The sequence below is a fragment of the Carettochelys insculpta genome, chromosome 4 (genome assembly GCF_033958435.1).
Source record: "Carettochelys insculpta isolate YL-2023 chromosome 4, ASM3395843v1, whole genome shotgun sequence".
Lineage (NCBI taxonomy): Eukaryota > Metazoa > Chordata > Testudines > Carettochelyidae > Carettochelys > Carettochelys insculpta.
In genome coordinates, this window is record NC_134140.1 from 101,051,070 (window position 1) to 101,070,118 (window position 19,049).

At 38.1% G+C, this 19,049-nt stretch overlaps 1 protein-coding gene across 12 annotated transcripts in view; it reads right to left on the reverse strand.

The window, feature by feature from the left end:
- BLTP1 (bridge-like lipid transfer protein family member 1) overlaps positions 1–19,049 on the reverse strand; it is a 206,547-nt gene that overhangs the window by 77,053 nt on the left and 110,445 nt on the right. For all 12 annotated transcript variants that reach the window (XM_074993360.1, XM_074993362.1, XM_074993364.1 and 9 more), the window contains 12 exons: positions 18,847–18,974; positions 18,273–18,475; positions 16,870–17,067; positions 15,182–15,390; positions 14,684–14,835; positions 12,574–12,724; positions 7,802–7,954; positions 7,153–7,393; positions 6,205–6,353; positions 3,528–3,747; positions 2,467–2,625; positions 2,016–2,191 (listed from right to left, as the gene is read on the reverse strand). In XM_074993360.1, the coding sequence (XP_074849461.1) occupies positions 2,016–2,191; positions 2,467–2,625; positions 3,528–3,747; positions 6,205–6,353; positions 7,153–7,393; positions 7,802–7,954; positions 12,574–12,724; positions 14,684–14,835; positions 15,182–15,390; positions 16,870–17,067; positions 18,273–18,475; positions 18,847–18,974 (2,139 nt within the window). The remainder of the gene's footprint in view (positions 1–2,015; positions 2,192–2,466; positions 2,626–3,527; positions 3,748–6,204; positions 6,354–7,152; positions 7,394–7,801; positions 7,955–12,573; positions 12,725–14,683; positions 14,836–15,181; positions 15,391–16,869; positions 17,068–18,272; positions 18,476–18,846; positions 18,975–19,049) is intronic.

Below are 19,049 nucleotides of genomic sequence, written 5' to 3' on the forward strand. Positions count from 1 at the left end.
ATATCGGCCCTCAATCTCCTCTTTTCCAGACTGAAAAGTCCCAGTCTCTCTAGCCTCTCCTCACATGGGACCCACTCCAAACCCTTAATCATTTTAGTTGCCCTTTTCTGAACCTTTTTTAACACCAATATATCTTTTTTGAGGTGAGGAGACCGCATCTGCATGCAGTACTCAAGATGTGGGCGTACCACAGTTTTATAAAAAGGAAGTAAGATATTCTTCATCTTATTTTCTATCCCTTTTTTAATTATTCCTAACCTCCTATTTGCTTTACTGACTGCCGCTGCACACTGTGTGGATGTTTTCAGAGAACTATCCACTATAATTCCAAGATCCCTTTCCTGATCTGTTGTACCTAAATTTGCCCCCATCATATTATATGTATAATTAGGGTTATTTTTCCCCAATGTGCATTACCTTACACTTACCCACATTAAATTTCATTTGCCATTTTGCTGCCCAATCACTCAGTTTGCTGAGATCTTTTTGAAGTTCTTCACAATCTGCTTTGGTTTTGACTATCCTGAACAGTTTGGTGTTATCTGCAAACTTTGCCACCTCACTGCTTACCCCTTTCTCTAGATCATTGATGAATAAGTTGAACAAGACTGGTCCCAGGACTGACCCTTGGGGAACGCCACTAGTTACCCCCTTCCATTGTGAAAATTTACCATTTATTCCTACCCTTTGTTTCCTGTCTTTTAACCAGTTCCCAGTCCATGAAAGGATCTTCCCTCCTATCCCATGACCACCTAATTTACATAAGAGCCTTTGGTGAGGGACCGTGTCAAAAGCTTTCTGGAAATCTAAGTATGCTATGTCTACTGGATCCCCCCGTCCGCATGCTTGTTAACCCCTTCAAAGAACTCTAATGGATTAGTAAAACATGACTTCCCTTTACAGAAACCATGTTGACTTTTGCTCAACAAATCATGTTCCTCTACGTGTCTGACAATTTTATTCTTTACTATTGTTTCTACTAATTTGCCCGGTACTGACGTTAGACTTACCGGTCTATAATTGCTAGGGTCTCCTTTAGAGCCCTTTTTAAATATTGGTGTTATATTAGCTGTCTTCCAATCATTGAGTACCAAAGCTGATTTAAAGGATAGGTTACAAACCACCATTAATAGTTCCGCAATTTCACATTTGAGTTCTTTCAGAACCCTTGGGTGAATACCATCTGGTCCCGGAGACTTGTGACTGTTTAGCCTATCAATTAGTTCCAAAACCTCCTCTAATGATACTTCAATCTGGGACGGTTCCTCAGATTTGTCACCCATAAAAGATGGCTCAGATTTGGGAATCTCTCTAACATCCTCAGCTGTGAAGACTGAAGCAAAGAAATCATTTAGTTTTTCCACAATGGCATTATCTTCCTTGATTTCTCCTTTTATGTCTCTGTTGTCCAGGGGCCCCACTGCTTTTTTAGCAGGCTTCCTGCTTCTAATGTACTTAAAAAACATTTTACTATTGTTTTTTGAATTTATGGCTAACTGTTCCTCGAAATCTTTTTTGGCTTTTCTTATCACATTTTTACATTTAATTTGGCAGTGTTTATTGATGTTAAAAAGTACAGCTCCAAGACTTAGAGAGATAAGAAATGTAGAGATCCTATCTATCTACACCTAAAAGCCCAGTAAAACTCCAATGATTCATGTTTACTTCAGCCACTTGATGCTTTAAATTTATAGTTGGACATGGAGTTTTTATCCAGTTGAAGCCCCAGTTTTTTGACTGAATGGGGAAATAAACCTGCAGAGGAAATCCTTCCACACAATAGTCGCAGATCCAGTATATTTTAAATCTAGTTTTTCAGATTTAAAAGGAACTGCCCTTTTGGTCCTCACTCTTGGAAATATTAGGAGACCCTCTCAAAGCTTTTTTGGGACTTCTGTCCCCAGTTATACTGTAGGATACAGCACAAGGCAGAACAATATGACTAGTATATGTTTTACATCGTTTTATCTAACATATTCCTCCCAACAAACTTCAAAACTCAATTAAATACCCACTTGGGCATCTGCAAGTTGAACAGCAGGAAATCCCTGGTTACCCTCTTCCACTCCAGCAATGTCATCCTGACTGGTGCTATGCTGAGAATGTGTCCCATCCAAAGTGTTCTGGTCACTAGACAGAACAGTATTGAAGTCTGAAGCGGAGGGTATTGTAGGAAGATTTGGTGCAACACCTACAAAATAAATCCCTGTATGAACACTCCATATCACCACACCAAGTTATCACTCACAGCTAAGTGAATTTACATTGTCTCCACAAAGAATAAAATTCATGAAAGGATAGTTATGCAAAAACAATTGGAATACATATTAGAAGTCAAGTGGTAGCTGTGTCGATCCCAAAAATCTTAGAGAAACAAGGTGGATGAGGAAATGCAAGGAACTGCATAATTCAGGGAAAACTCACAGCTACTCAGTATCTTTAAAGTTCAGCCACAGTTAACAATACCTGTTGGAAGGCTGTTGTGTCCAGACTTGGTGTTGGGAGACTCTTGTACCACACCTCCTCTGTTGCCAACAGCATTTGACATCCAGTTATAGAAACTCACAGATGAAGGTTCAGATAGTAAAGGGTGTTCAGATAACATGTCAGTGGCTACAGTATTTCCTGCATTAATAAAACAGTAAAGTTAAAGATAAAATTGTACACAACACAATATACAGATCATGAAAAACACATGAGGTATCTGGTGGTGAAGTGCATCCCCAAACATAGATTTCAAAGCGTAAGGACAGGCCTATGCTATGGGGAAAAAAAATCAATTTAGGATATGCAACTCCAGCACTGAGAATTCTACAGGTGGCGCTGAAATATCTTAAATCATTTTTTTGCTACTGTCCCCACAATGGAAGGTTGACAGGAGAAACTCTCGCGTTGACTTCCCTTATTCCTCACAACTGCAAGGAGTGCCAGGATCGACAGCAGTGCCCTGATCCTTCGATTTAGCATGGCCTCACCAGCTGCGCTAAATCAAATCTGGGAAGATTGACTGCCAGTGCATCCATCTTCTTGATAAGTATGGGCAAGCCCTGAGCTCCAGCCTGAGCTGCAAGTTCAAAGTTCTATCCATATAGCTATTTTTAGACCCACTAACACACACGGGATAGTAAGAATATATAAAATTAAAGCTTTTTTCCCCCCCAAACTTGTATTTATTTGGCTGTCTTCTCCCTGAAACCTTCCATACATCAGTGTAGGGTCATCAAAAGACAAGCAACATGAAGAACCTATGAGATCTTACTACTGTAAAGCATCTAGTACGACGAAGCCTCAACCCTGTTCAGAGACTGCTACCATAAAATCAACAGGAAGAGATGTGGGAGGAAGGTGTTAAAATATAGCAGTCACCATTAGGCACTGCTCAGATGTGGAAATATCCTAAGACAGTTGTGATCACCTTTGTGAAAGCATTGCATCTTTTATTATTATTATTATTATTATTATTATTATTATTATTATTACCCTATACTAAGTTGGAAAAAACCCTCCAGACATAGCATGTACAGTACCTGTTCTTGTTAAAGAATTACTTTTAACTGCTGTAGTACTCCTTTGAGGAGTCCCTTCAAGAAGATTATGCAAACTAGGAAAACTTCCAGTGAGGTAGCTGAGTAGGCTCTCCTTTCTTGGACTTTCCTTGACTGGCATTCCAGAGCGGCCAACATGCACTGGTGAATCTGTGGCGGTGTCTCCACTAGTGTAGCTCAGGGAGTGGTAAGGATGTATACCCTTTGACATAGAAAACACCAATACTAAATGTTAAGCAATCTATGAATATATAACTAAAAGGAAATAAGTAACTATTAAGTGCTATGAACACTTAATTAAGCTCAAACACTATTTTGTTTCAGGAAGAAGGGTTCTTTCCAAGATGGGGTTTATTGTCAAAAGAGACCTGCTTACACTACTTTTTTTCTTTTGAAAGAATCTCTTCCGAAAAGAGATTATGCAAATGAAATAAGTAAATTGGTACCTCATTTGCATTTTCACTTTGCCTCATTTACATTCCTCTTTCAAAAGAGGAATGCAAGTGTAAACACAGCCATGCACTACTAGAGGTATCTGAGATACATTTTATTGAGTGCTCCATTTCAGGGATACATGTGCCCCATGCATCTGTGATCAGAGATTTTCAGTAACAGTGTCCAGTCAGTTCATGTACTTGCTCCAGATATGCTAAGACTCCTTACCAAAGAGGTATAGACCTGCTAGACGAACCACCCTTAGTTCCTTCTCTGAAGTTCCGCAAGATGAAACACCAAACCAGAGAGGAAGAAGAGCAAATGTTGGTGTTGTAATAATGGGGCCTACAGGTTTACCTAAATTGTGAACTCAACTGTAAAAATTAACTGAAAATTCATAAAATATCATAAACCTACAATGCATGCTGACAAAAAGTGCAAAAACAATATAAACACCGAACTCGTTTAAACAGAAGGCTTACTGATACAGTTCAAGAACTGTGTTAAGATTATCTTTGGTAAACAAGAAAACTACAGAATCAGAAACTAGTGAACCAAAAGCAATGTGTCACAAACTAGGTTCAGCTGCCTGACAGTGAGATAATGAGCTATTTAGGGGAGAAAATGCTGGCTAAATGAAAGATCAGATGGGGATGGAAAAACTCCATCACCATGGAGCACTGTTTTGGGCTCTGTTACTGAAAATCTGCAGTTCAAGGGAGACGTGTACTTGAAGTGGCGTATCCTTAGAGATCCTACTTAACGAACCAAAGAATCAAAGACTACTCTCAATACGACCATTATTATGCTATTGTCATATGGCTTAACCAAACTCTGACAGCTTCTCTTCTTCATTGCCATAACTTCTGTGACAGTGGGGATTAAATCTGTAAGTGGGAATGTCAGAATCTGCTACTCTGACTGCAGAAAGTGGGGACCCGCAAAAACTTACACACCTTACTTATACATAGGCTTTACCTTGAACACTTCTCAAAGTCACAGATCCCCTGCACCCTAGAATGTATGCTGCCACCACCCAGGTAAAACAAAACCCCCTTAACCCAGGAAGATACACCTGGGATTAAACTTCCTAGGGGCTCCCCAATCTCTTAACCCTCCCTCCACAGACAGCTCAGACATAAAAAGTGTAGTTTAGTAACTGGCCAATTGGTCTAAGGCACAGACTCTTCTTAGGACACAGGATCAGATCAATTGCTTAAAAACAGTGATTTATGCACAAAATGAGAGAAAATAAATCATGGGCTGCACGCAGAGAAGAATATTTCCCTGGGACTCAGCTTAAAAGTTGCAGAGAAAAAAATCTCAAAATCAAACAACAAAGCAAAAGAAACAGTGCAGCAAAGAACAAAAAGTAGCAAGCAAACAGCATTAGCCAGTCCAACCAAATTCAGAATATTCTAACCTGATTGTGTCTAACTACAGATTTCCCTTTTACTTACATCTCTATGAATGATCTTGAGATGGTCAGGATATTTATGATATTCATTCCAATTGCCTGGGAGACATCTTCTCCCTCAGTCTTTTCTCTCTGCCTTCCCAGCAGATAAAAGCCCCATAAACTGTAATTGTTCTCAGTTCAAAAAAGTCACTCCAGTCCCATTGGCTCACCTGGGCTCAAGGTATCTCCGGAAGAGACTAACCCCTTCCCTACTCATTCATGACAGGAGAGTGTGAATTCCCTGCTTCTTTTAACACTTTAAAATCTTGTTACTATTATCTGCAGAACAAGTGTCACTTTTAGCTTATACCATCACTTGGAACAAAAATCAAGAAGGATCACTCAAAAGAATATCTGTATAATTTATTTACAGAAAATGTGATGAGAGTCTGCAAGTATAAAGTTATCAGTGACAGAGACTTTCCACATCATAACCCTAAATTGCATGTTCTAGCCAGAAACTTCCAATTTGTTCACATAACCACATATTTTATCCTAAATACAACTACATGCACCCATACGCCCTGGAATCCACTAAGTAATGTAAGTGGATGGTTTTTTTGAAAGTGAGGTCCTAAGCTGAACTGCTAGCAGAAAGAAAAAAAGTTACAGTGCATAAATACACTTTTCTACAGTTTTGGGGACACAAAATACAGTTTTCTACAATTATTTTGGGGACACAAAAATCAAAAACTTAAAGTATATATAGTTCCAAACAATACACTTCTCTTTCCCCGTATTTTTGAAGCTACAGTATAAACTCACCTTTATTTTAAGAGCAGAATCACTATGTGTATGAGTCTTGGATAATTTCCTCATGATCTCAGCCCCAGTTACAGGCCCAGAAGAAACTCCAGTAGGTGGAGGACGGTTAGCTGTTCCTTCCAGGAGCATTGTGTGTTCACTGACTGTAGCTGAACCATGTAACAAATTGTACAAATTAACTACACATGAAAGAAGTCCAAGAGTATCTATTATTATGTTTACTTACTTCCAAGCTGTCATGGACACATCTTGCATTTTGACACACAGATGGCAGAGAAGCTGATCTAAGCAAAATCTAACAAAGAACAAAGCTCCATGCATGTGCCAGCTGACATTTATACAAGAATAGCTCTCAAGCACGTTGTGAGACTACTAAGACAACCTTTAAAATTTGATATCACAGAAAAAAAAGCTATTAAAGTCAGACACACAGTTACAACCTTCTTAAGTGCATGACCTAAGTCAACGAAGTCAGAAACAGCAAAAAACAATAAGTTAAACGTGCATGAGGCAACTGATTAAGATGAAGCATTTGATGTTACCAAATACGACTGAGGAAGGAAGAAAATCAAGTGTCATTTCTTCAAGACAAGTAACAACTCCAATGCTAGTTAAAACAAAGTACACTGAATTGAAGTGAGGACCAACAAAAGCGTTCCTGTGCGCATCACTATACTGGTGCATGATACTCTCCCACCAACATAGCTATAGCCGCTCACTGGGATGGTTTAATTATCCTGGTAGAAGAACTCTCTCATGCCAGCACAGAGTGGCTACATGGGAGAACTTGCAGCAGAGCAGTCCTACACCTTTGCATTGTAAGCCTGTAGTGCAGACATAGCCTTAGAAGATAAATAGTTTCATGCTATATTATCATAAAAGTTTTCTTTAAAAGTATTATTTTTTCTCAAGTCTTTTGTACAGAGCATAACTGCAATATGAATGTACCTGCATCAAACTCAAACTCCGCTCCATCTGCACTTGTGTCGCTCTGAAGACCACCTCCACTGTCCAATCCAACTCCATCCTCATGCTCATGGTGTGCAGTTGTCTGGGGTTTCAGTGGCTGAGCTGGTCTGTGTAAGCTAACTCCTTTGAAAGCTGGTGTCACCACAATGAATTTCATCCACTGTCTAGCAAGTGCAACTAGACCTTTCTTTAAAGTCACTAATGCAGGAAGGCCATCACTCTAAAAATAGATACATACTACAGCATCTTAACATAACCCTAACTTTTCAATTTACAAAGCATTTTCTGATCATGCGGAACATGATCTCAAATAAAAGCTTCTGATGAATTTATATTTCTGCAGCTTTCACATCCAAAAATGAGAAATGTACATTTTCAAAGAAAGCTGAAACCTGACATAGAAAGGCCAATACATTAAGGCTTTTTTAAAAATCTACTAGTTAAATTTATTGTGACTCCCATAATTTATAAATAACTAAACAACAGACTATACACTATTAATCCCTATATAAAAGTAACTAATGAGAATATTACTGTTTTTGTAGAGTTACTTGCATTAACATGCTTTAGACTACATGCTACACTCTAATTATGTGCACACTATTTACTTCTTTAAAGGATAACTCACCAGGGTAGCATCCTCAATGATGGAATAATTTGCCTGATGAAGATAGTGATGCAGTATATTACAAAGCAAACATGAAGGGTTTTCTTGTAGGAAACGAGCCACTTTAGTCAGTCTGTTGTATTTGCTTCTCAAAGGGAAGTGCATGCTTTTATTCTGGAATAAATATTTATACATATATATATATATATGAAATGCATGCATGTTATAAACCTCTGTGTCACCAAACACCACCCTCATATAAGAGAGCACAGAGCTCACTTGCAGCTGGTACTGTTGTTTGCAGTGCTGATGTAGCCATGCTGGTCCCAGGAACAGTAGAGAAACAAGGTGGTTGAGATAAGCTTTTGAGCTACAAAGACCTGTTACAGAGCTCTGTGTAGCTTGAAGTTTTGTCTCTTTCACCAAGAAAAGTTGGACCCCTAAAAAATGCTCTTACTCACCTTGTCTGTCTGAGTTTCAGCTGGTTTGAACAGCTGAGCGTACTGCAACAAACTAATGCCAAAATCTGTATCTTAAAACAGTTATATAAAATATCACTATAAAAACTTCTCATTATTAATATTGTTGTCTGATATATGTATGGAGAAAAAATACAAAAATGGGTGTGTCTGCTAGGCAGGGCTAGGTAACTTCTGACAAAGGTATGTGGCTCTGCCACGTTGATGGTTCCTTCAAGATATATTAAGAAATGTGGTATCTTTTACTATATTTTTTGTCACAGAATAGCAAATATCCTGCTCTGTCAATGGGAATGGTTATAGAAAATATTTATATCTCTAGACAGATTTTCTTTAAACCTTCTGCAATACTGTGGTGTCATTGGAGTTTGACACTTCCTTGTAAAGCAGACAGAAAAGAAATGTTTCTTCAAGATACATTAAGAAACAATGGTGCTGCATTTACTTAAAAGCCATCAAGCTAAGATGGGAAGGAGACAGTCACTCAAAGTCTCAGCATGGAGAGGAGATTTCAGGAACACATCAGTTCAGTTGCATTTTAGCCAACATGAGATAGTGAAGAAACCAGCATGGACCTTCTTTCACCAGAACACTTATGAATATTTCCTCACAGCTGGAATGAACTTTATTTTGAGAGAGAATCTATACAAGAATTTATTTCAAAAGTTCCATGAACTACAAAAGAGAGGGGGGAAAAGAACCTTAAGTTATTATTCACATAAAGTGATTAAGAAACGGAGCACTTCGGTCTTTGTGGGAGGTCCAACTAGAGTGTGCTCAGCCATATTTCTGGAAGGTAGACTGTTAAGGAAACTAACTGGAACTAAATCCGTAGTTTGTTGTGTTAAGTCATAGCGACTAGAAAGCACTTTTTCCTTTATTTGGGACCCTTTTTAAAAAAACTGTCCTTTATACCTGAAATCAGTCAAAATCCTACGTACTTTTGTTAATAATCTTGTTGTATTTTCATTCTAAACCAACCAGTGATGGTACTTGACTCACAGGAATTGCTAACTCCAGTTAAAGTGCTAACCTGTGAATTTTGTCCCTTTGGAGCCGCGGTGTCCAACCAGTTCTGAGACAGACCTAGCCACATTATTCTGAAAGTATGTTTTGTCTAAGCCAAGCAGTCACACTCAACTGGCCAAAAAGCAACATGTGTCTAGCAGGTTGGACACCACAGCTTTAGAGAAGCAAACACACTGAATTATTCCTCTGAATGACTAAGAGATAAAAATACTGTAGAGCACACCATTTTGGGAAAATGTGGGGGTGTTGGGATCATCTTGCCAGGTGTACTCAAGCTGATGTCTAGGCACCCAAGATTACAAGTAGGCAATGATACAAATCGTCACTGGTCTGGATTGCATTTCACAAAGTGACACTATGAACTACAAGCTTTAGTCTTTTCTGTCTGCTTTACAAGGCAATGTCAAACTCCGATGACACCACAGTGTTGCAGAAGATTTAAAGAAAATCTGTCTACAGATATAAATATTTCCTATAACCATTTCCATTGACAGAGCAGGATATTTGCTATATGGTGACAAAAATATATTACATATATTACTACTCTATATAATATAGAGTAAAATATACTACAAACTGCAATTACATTTTAGAATCTGAAAGTCTGAAGAAGTCGGTCTTACCCATGAAAGCTCATTATCTAATAAATTTAATTTGTTAGGCTTTAAGGTACTAAAGGACTGCTTACATTTTAGAAGTTCAGATATGGAATACAGAAATTAATTCCTCCTCAGAGCAAACAAATTAATTGTTTACTAACAGCTAAATGCTAGAAGATGCCACACTAATATAAATTTTTCTTGTAGTATAATATTGTATTGAAGTTTCACGGAGGTGAGGTCATTTAAATTAAGGGATAGGTAACTGTAACAAGTGTTAATCTGGTAGATCGAGGTGTCCAATACATTTTCCACTCACCACGTGTGGCAAATAGGACACTATGTTTTGGTGAATATGGGGGATGGCCTACCCATGGCTTTTGGACGCTTTAAATGTGGCTCCTTCTAAGAACTGCATGCAGGGAGTGCTGTCCACCCGTCTGCACACTCACCCCACCACTTGGTGAGAGAAGTGCATGGTGGCCCCAGTGGTGCCCCTGGTGAGTTGTCACCATTGAATTAGAATGGGGAGTTCATGGTGCCTGGCGCTGGGGGAGGGCGTTTAGTTAGAATGGGAGGTGGGGGTGCCTGGTTCTGGGGGAAGGAGAAGGCATTTATTTAGAGCAATGGTGGAGGGGGCTGTGAGTGCCTGGCTCTATAAAGTTTTGCATAATATAATGTGGTGAATATGGAAAGATGACAACCACAAGTGTGACTATCTTTCAATTCCTGTTAGACACTGCTATGCTAGATCTTGCAACAGCAGACAAGGAATCTCTGAAAAACCTGCATACCAATGAGAGTGATTTACTGAAATGGAAGAAAACAAAGCCTACTGCAAATATCGGGGTAATGTACTCTCTGCTACACAAGCAACCTAAATTCTGTTTCAAATCCCCAAATTTCTGGAGCTCAATTATGCTAAATTTGTCAGAAAAAGTACATTTCTGATCAATCAAATAAATGCCAAACAGACATTTTAGTGAATTAAATATTAAAGTAATACTGTTGATACAGTAGGTCTTACAATAGTTTGATGTTGAACTGAACTCAGATCTCAAATTTTGAATGTTTTTCAGCTGTATATGAAAAAACAATTATTTTCAATATTTCATTTGCCATAGAATTGTGTGCTAATACTTACACTTTATAGAAAGGCTATGTCTATACAACAGCATTATGTCAAAATAACACATTCTACAATAGTTATTTCTAAATAGCTAATTTTGAAATAATGCAGCTATACACAATAATGCACTCTGAAATAGCACCCAGCTATTTCAAATTAGCATGTCCAGACACACAGGCTACGTCTACACTCAGTGATCTTTCAAAAGAAGTCCTTCCAGATCTCTTCTGAAAGAACTTCTTTCAAAAAAGTGCATACACACACAAAAATATAGATCAAAAGAGTGATCTGCTCTTTCAAAAGAGAGCATCCACACAGCCGCTGCTCTTTCGAAAGAACAGGCCAGGGATCAAAAAAATCAAGTGCTATGAGGACTGCTCTCGCAAAAATGAAGGGCTCATGGAGCATCTACCACACATTCTTCTAAAAAAAGCTTTCAAAAGAAGGCGCTTTTCCTGAAACGGGAGTGGAAGAGCACTTTCGAAAGGATTGCAATGTTCTTTCAATTTAATTTTGAAAGAATGCTTTTTATGTGTAGACTCTCCACAGGATACTCTGAAGGAGCCCCTTCTTTCAAAAAATATTTTGAAAGAACTTGCAAGTGTAGACGCGGCCCCAGTGTCTATTTCAAAATAGTGCCACTGGATGCCATCACAGCTTATTCTGAAATAGTGCTATTCCCTGTCTTAAAGGTACCTATTTTGAAATAGCTATTTCAAAATAGGTGTTATTCCTCCAGAAATGAAGTTTACAAGACACAAAATAACGTGCCTGCTATTCTGAATTAATTTTGAAATAGCATGTGCAGTGTAGGTGCTAGCAAAGTTATTTCAAAATAACAGCTGTTATCTTGAAATAACTTTGCTGTGTAGCCATAGCCAAACTGTCCAGTAATAAATGAAGTTTTTGACACTTGGGTAAGGTAACATGGGGCCTTTGGTACCCAGGAAGTGATTATACTTTTATAAAAAAATACTGGAGGATGATGGGTATAGGAAAAGCAAATGAAGGGAATAAGATCAATTTTAAATATTTAGTTCCCTGTTCAAGCAACTACTTCACCTGTCTCCATCTGACATTCCAAGTCCAAAAATTCTTTGGCTACATCAACTAATACCAAGCAATACACTGCCTGGGCACAACAAAAATAATGTGCAAATTCACATGTTTTCTATTAGGTTTCAGTCTGTAGCCACAAAGATTCAGTGGATAGTTCACACATTCACAAAACCACTGTTGCAGACACCAAATCAGCTCGTGTGGGACCTAATTATCTTCATTTCACAATGATATAAAGATATTGACTTCAATTAGAGGGCACTATTTATGAACACCAGTTTGAAGGAGAACCAGGACCATTTTATTCACAGCTAGAAACTTCTGCAATAGAAGTTTAGGTTCTGCATCCAAATCACAAGGAGCAAATTCTATGGACAGTTCAACAAGCACAGGATTTCAATAGAAAGTAAAATATTAAAAAAAGCCAGATAATAAAGAAGGTGTGTTGCCCATGCTTGGTTTATGTCTGTTGACCTTATTTTTCAGTGAGTCACCAACCTCTAATGCCTCTGTCATTATGCAACCCATCACAGCACAAATCCTTAGAGTTCCTTCTGTTTCTAATTTGTTTAATGAAGACTTCAGTTGATCAATGGGAACAAGCCATGCACCAACAGCAGGGGTTGCAGTGCTAAGTAGGTTCAATTGCCTATTTGAAGAAAAATTAAATATTGAAAAAACAGATTTCAAGTTGAGCAATAATTATCAGTAATGTTTGCTGATGCAATTGTGCATTAGTTTAAGTTGGATGTAACCTAACCAGTTAGACTCAAAGTGAAACAAAGCAACCTTTATTGGCTTAAAAAAATTTAAGATATACAGAACAGCATTATTCATATTTAAAACTGGTGCCAATATAAAAATGCAACTCTAAGCACCAGAAACACACTAATACCCTCCCCTCACTCCCACTACAGATCTCTTCTTCTTCCTCTTTTCTGGCATAAGGTAATGGGATTTTCAATGTGATAGACAAGTCACATGAATGGGAGTCATGCAAGAATGAACAAGTGGTTTTGACAGATAGGAAGTGGAAAGAAGATGATACACTTTCTTCTTCTTTCTCAAACAAGAATCACCACTTCCCCTAAACAATTTCATTACCTCATCATAAAAAAAAAAAAAAAATCAGTGAATGTTACAATAAACATTCAAGATGGAATAAAATAATTATTTATTCTTTAGCTAGTCAAAAACCTTTGCTGTATTTTACACCCAAAACCATATGTAGCTTCGGTTTTGGTAGCTCCACCTTTTTAAGTGATTACAATTGAAAACAAAATATTTTCCTGAATATTTTTAAAAGTGATTTAGGAGCTTAAATTTCATCAACTTTTGATAACACCAAGAGCTTGCTTCTACAAAAGCAAAAAAAGCCCAGAATACCTTGTGAACACCTCCACTCTGTATACTAACTCCCTGCACTTATTACACACTCATAGAGTGAGTTTGTTTTAACTTAGTACACTTTGGAAAAGCATTAAGCTACAATGCACAAATGCAGTCATTGCAACTAAGGCGATGTCTACACTACCAGAGACATTCGATTTTATTAAATTTCATTTTATAACACTGGGTTTCATGAATTCAATTTTGAGTATTCTCATTTCCCCACAAAGTCAAGGTAGTGCTGCCACACTGAATGGCCAAACAATGACTGCTGCAGCAGTGCTTTGTGGGAACCTATCCTATACTTCCTTCAGTCCTGCATTCTGTACCCTCCTGCTGGGCCCTGCTGCCCATCCACCACTGGCAGCACTCAACCCTGCTGTCTGGTTCCTGGGTCCCCCCAGCTTGGGGGGAACTGGGAAACTGACGAGTGCTGCTGCGCCTGGCTCACTGGAGCCAGGAGCTAGGTGCAGCAGAAAGCCAGATGCAGCAGCGCCAGTCAGTTTCCTGGCTCCTGCAAGTGGCAAGGATCCGGGAGCTAGGTGCAGCTGCACCAGTCAGACTCTGCAGGCTAATGAATTTGATTCAAAGACATGGCGCTTCCACACCAGCCTTCATGTGAACTTTTAAGTTCGAGCTTGACACTACACCCAGCTGGATTCAATGATGTTACGCTGATACTAGTGCTCCCTAAATCGAGCTAATGGTATTTAAAGTGAAGAAAGTCACTTGGTACAATCAAGCTAACTGCCTTAAATTCGAATTTATCTGGTAGTGTAGATGTAGCCTAAGACTATGCTCACAGCAGCATTAATGAAGAGTAGTTCACACGCTTTAACTTCGCACCCTAGCTTACTGCACAAGTTTCCTCAAGTAGTCAGGCTCTTAATTACCTAAAACTACCTTTAGAAAATGGAATTTTAAACAGTTCTGTAAACATTACTATTTCTTATACTTTCACTATGTTCACTATTTAGTTATTTTTAATTCCGATTGAAAAAAAAAGATAAAAAATATATTTCTACATAATGACAACAGCTATACAGGCATTCCCTTACTACAGAGACACTGATTTTGTCTGACCTAAATCCCCACATTTTGTCATTATCCAGTAATAGAAACAGCAACGATGATTACAGAGGCTGCACTCATAAGGTACCAAATATGACAACATATAGAGCTGCTCCTTTTATTTCTTATAAGTCTGAGGAAGTTATACCTGGAAAATATATGGGCAGGAGCACGCACATTAGTGGGAGCGGCAAAACTAAACCAAATTTCTTTGATTGTCAGCTTCATGCTGCAGGAGTCAGGTGGGGGAGGCATTAGAGGAAGATCTTTCTTCAGATCATCAGATTCAACTCCTTCATCCTACACAAGAAGAGGTACAAGGAAAAGAGGTAAATCGTTTTCTGAAGGCAGTAACTGCTTAACAGAAAAGCACATGATATACTGCCTGCCAAAAAGTAAAATTGTATATGACATTTAGACAAAGAGAAACAAGATACATGTCCCATACTATTACCAAAGATCATATTTGGATGCAACCTTCAGAAAGCTGCTGTTTTAATCATGTACGAAGATGCTCTAAATTCAATAAGCACAAATGTTTTTAAGGTTCTACTAAAAATAATTTTGCGCTATAAGTAGCAACTGCTAAAAAGAAGAACCCACAGACAAATACCAAAGGAAATAATTTACAAGGGCATGCACCTACCTGCTCGTCTGAAACTGAATTTCCATTTATGTCTGAAGAGGGACTTCTGTCACAAGGAAGATTATCATCAGACACGTCAGTATTATAACCGCTACCAGTTGGAGAATCTGAAGAATTGTTGGATGCAAGCAATCCACCCCTCTCTGTGGCATTAGATTTACCCATGACTCCAAAAGTACTATATAAAACAGCTCCAGATTGTCTTCCTCCTGTAAATACAAAGAGTAAATTTGTTTGTAAAACTCTGTTTGTTTATTTTATTTTCACAAACTTTGAAAAATAGAGAATTTGTCAATTTTCTATTCAAATCTCACGTAAAACACGTAATTCCTCTTACTCTCACACACACTTTTGCTGTACACTTTGGCTAAAATCTATATTTTAGATTAAGTGAATTTAATAGATATTTTTCAAAGAGTTCATGTCTCTTCAAAGCAATTTGACATGTCTTCCATCTTACTGAAACACTAAACATACAATCTACTGGAGAGAACAATTCAGATGCAGAAAACATTTAGGCTATATCTACACTAGCACACTACGTCGAAGTAGCCTATTTCGACGTTAGGACATCGAAATAGGCTACTTTGACATGTATCGTCTACACGTCCTCCAGGGCTGGTGCCATCGACGTTCAATGTCGAAGTAGCGACGTGGAACATCGAAAGGAGCCGCCCCGGTAGGAAATGCGGAGCGTCCACACACACAAGCGCTCCCCGTCGAAATAAGGGGCCAGCAAAGCCACAAGCCGCTCCCTTAAAGGGTCCCTCCCAGACACACTTGTCAGCTCTGTGGGTCTTGTGCTGTGCAGGGCAACTGGTTGCAGACCCTGTGCATTCAGCACAGGCCCCCAGCTGCAGCAGCAGCAGCAGCCAGAAGCCTGGGCTAAGGGCTGCTGCACATGGTGACCATAGAGCCCCGCAGGGGCTGGACAGAGCATCTCTCAACCCCTTTGCTGATGGCTGCCATGAAGTACCCCACTATTTCGAAGTAGCAAGAAGCGGATTGTCTACACACGCCCTACTTCGACGTTGAACGTTGAAGTAGGGCACTATTCCCATCTTCAGATGGGAATAGCGATTTCAACGTCTCACCGCCTAATGTCAATTTCAACATCAAAATGGCACACGGCATGTGTAGACACGACGAGTGCTATTTCAACGTTGTGCTGGCTACTTCGAAGTAGCCGGCTAGTGTAGACGCACCCTAAGACTATTTGTTTCATAAGAGTGAGCTCCCCTCTGGAAAACAACAAGGCTCCAAACCTGCAAGCAAACTCCTACTACAGGTGTGATGGTAGGATCATGGGCCAGGGGACTAGTTATATTACCAATATAACTAGTTATATTACCAATATAACTAGTTATATTACCAATTACTCTCAGTTTCATAGACAAAAGCTTCTTAAATATCCTTTCAGGGTGAAATGAACCTAACATTTTAACCCTTAAAAAGTTACTCTATCTAGTAAATGTCATTCTGGGTTAATTATACGGGCAATTATACAAGCTTATTTATTATAGAATTCATTGCATGAAGTATGTACATGTACAAAAATATAAACTAGTTAATACTACCTATATTCAATAACTTTTAAAATTAAATATGAAGATTAGAAACTTGAAACACCCAATGAATCATTTAATTAATTACATTAATAGTAACTAACATTGATCATGTAGCTTTACCTTTTATTGTTAAATTTTCAATTCCACATTCAAACATTATCCATCCCCACCTCTCTTGGCTGGGACCTATGCGAGTTACATCTGGAACAGCTTGCTGATCAGTTTCATCTACAAAAGTAAACTCATCCAACTCTTCCAAAGTAAAGAGAACTTTTGATTTCTCAAAAGGAATCGCTGTTATTGCACATGTCCCAATATCTGTAAAAACAAGTAATTTATTGTTTTGTTATATAGACAACAGAAAATTAATACATGGCAGCACATTTTTTCCTTAATTATAGATGGTTTGTGGGTTCTGGGGCTTTTTTTGCATGTAGCAATAATAAATAAAACTGACTGTGCATTAAGAGAAACTACTGAAAGCAACTTAACAAGGATCAGAAAATTAAATTAAAGCCCAAATATATTTTCTATGTTAAAGATTCTGAATTCATCAAAATGCAATGCTATATAAAAATGTTTGTGACTGCTTTTTAAAAATTGACTTGTGACTGGCTACAGCCTCTGAGACACTTAAGCTCTATAGAAAAATCTTGTTACAGAAAATTCCAAGGTAATACTTTTCAGTTTGCAAATGATAAATGAAATAGTGATATTGATGATGTCCTCTCAAATAAAAGGGAAGATTTAAAAACCATACTACTTTTGTATGCCATGAAGTCTGTTGTTTGAGTCCACTATGTTTTGAGGGTATTTTCAAAAACGCATCTCCAGTGCAAATACAAGGTTTATTTAGTGATGAGTATGAATACACTCCAGCCCATGTTGTAAATGTATAATGCACATAAGCAGTTCCACTGCTTGCTATCAGTTATAGAAATTGCTAAGAAAACAAATCCAAAGCAGACTATATTAAATTTGTTATTACTTTCTTTGAAGTCAGATCCAAAATGAGAGTCAGACCCTCAAGTTGTATCAAAAAATTGGAGGAGTTAACCAAAGTAACATATGACTTAAATGAACTATGAAGCTCTGGTGAAACTCTGTCACTAAATGGATGCTTAAAACTAATCAAATAACAGTGAGAAAGGCATTTGTGAAACGCTACTTCTCACCAATGAAAATCAATGGAATGTACTCACTAATGGGTATTGCATTTTAAATGAAAGATAGGATGAGATGTCACAATTTGGAAAGCAGCTCTAATTACTGAGACAACTCAAATACATTATTTCATTCAAAAGTTAGAAGTAGAAAAACTGTAATCTGATTAAACCTTCACTATTCAAAGTGCCTCAAAACAGAAGTTTCCATGCACATGAGCTGTGCTTTTTTTGTGCCAGTACTTGCCAGTACTGAGTACCGGCACCTCGACAGACCCAACCGTGAGATTGGCTCTCAATTACCTTATACTAACCAGAAAAAAAAAAAAAAAAAAAAGCATTGCTTATGAGTAAACCAACCTGTTGTATCAAGGCCTCTAAGCTGTCCATGAACACGATGAATGTTCAGTTTAGCAGCAATTTCTTTTCCTTTTTCTGCTCCAGCATTTGATCTCAGTGAGCCAGAAGACTGGGGCTGCATTTTACTGGTATGGATGTACCGATCAAATGTTACTGAATTCCTCCCAGTATCTGTATTGTTTGAAGTCTCCTCAACGACTCCCCTTGTAAGTGAGAAGGGAAAAATAAATCAAAAAATCTCGACGACAATTAATTAATTAATTTTTAGTTTTACGCAAAGTTAAAATGAAGAAGGAACATCGGATTTAAGAATTCACTGTTCACAAATTAAGAAATGTTGATTAGGAAAACCAACAAAGATTTAATTCTCCCCTCAATAACATAAGTGTTACCTTATTAAGAGCCAAACCTAACTGAAGCAAGGATTCAGGCTTTAAAGATTCCAAAGTACTCTTCACTACCTCATTTAGAAACTAATTTAGATTTAGAAATCCACTGACAAAGCAGTCTTTTTCAGATTATCTCAGTTTGCAAGCTGTTATGAATTATGAATTATTAAATGTATTATTCTTACCTGTTCATACGAACTTGTGTAGCAATTCTATCAAAACACAAAGCTACTAAGGAAACATGAGTCACAGTTTTGCCAGAAGTAGCACCTGGGGTTTCTTCAACGGATGCTTGCAATAAACACAAATTTACCTAAACATAAATTACCCCCCAAAGAAAAAATACCCCTTTAAAAAAAAAGAAATACATATCACAGGTTTCTCATCA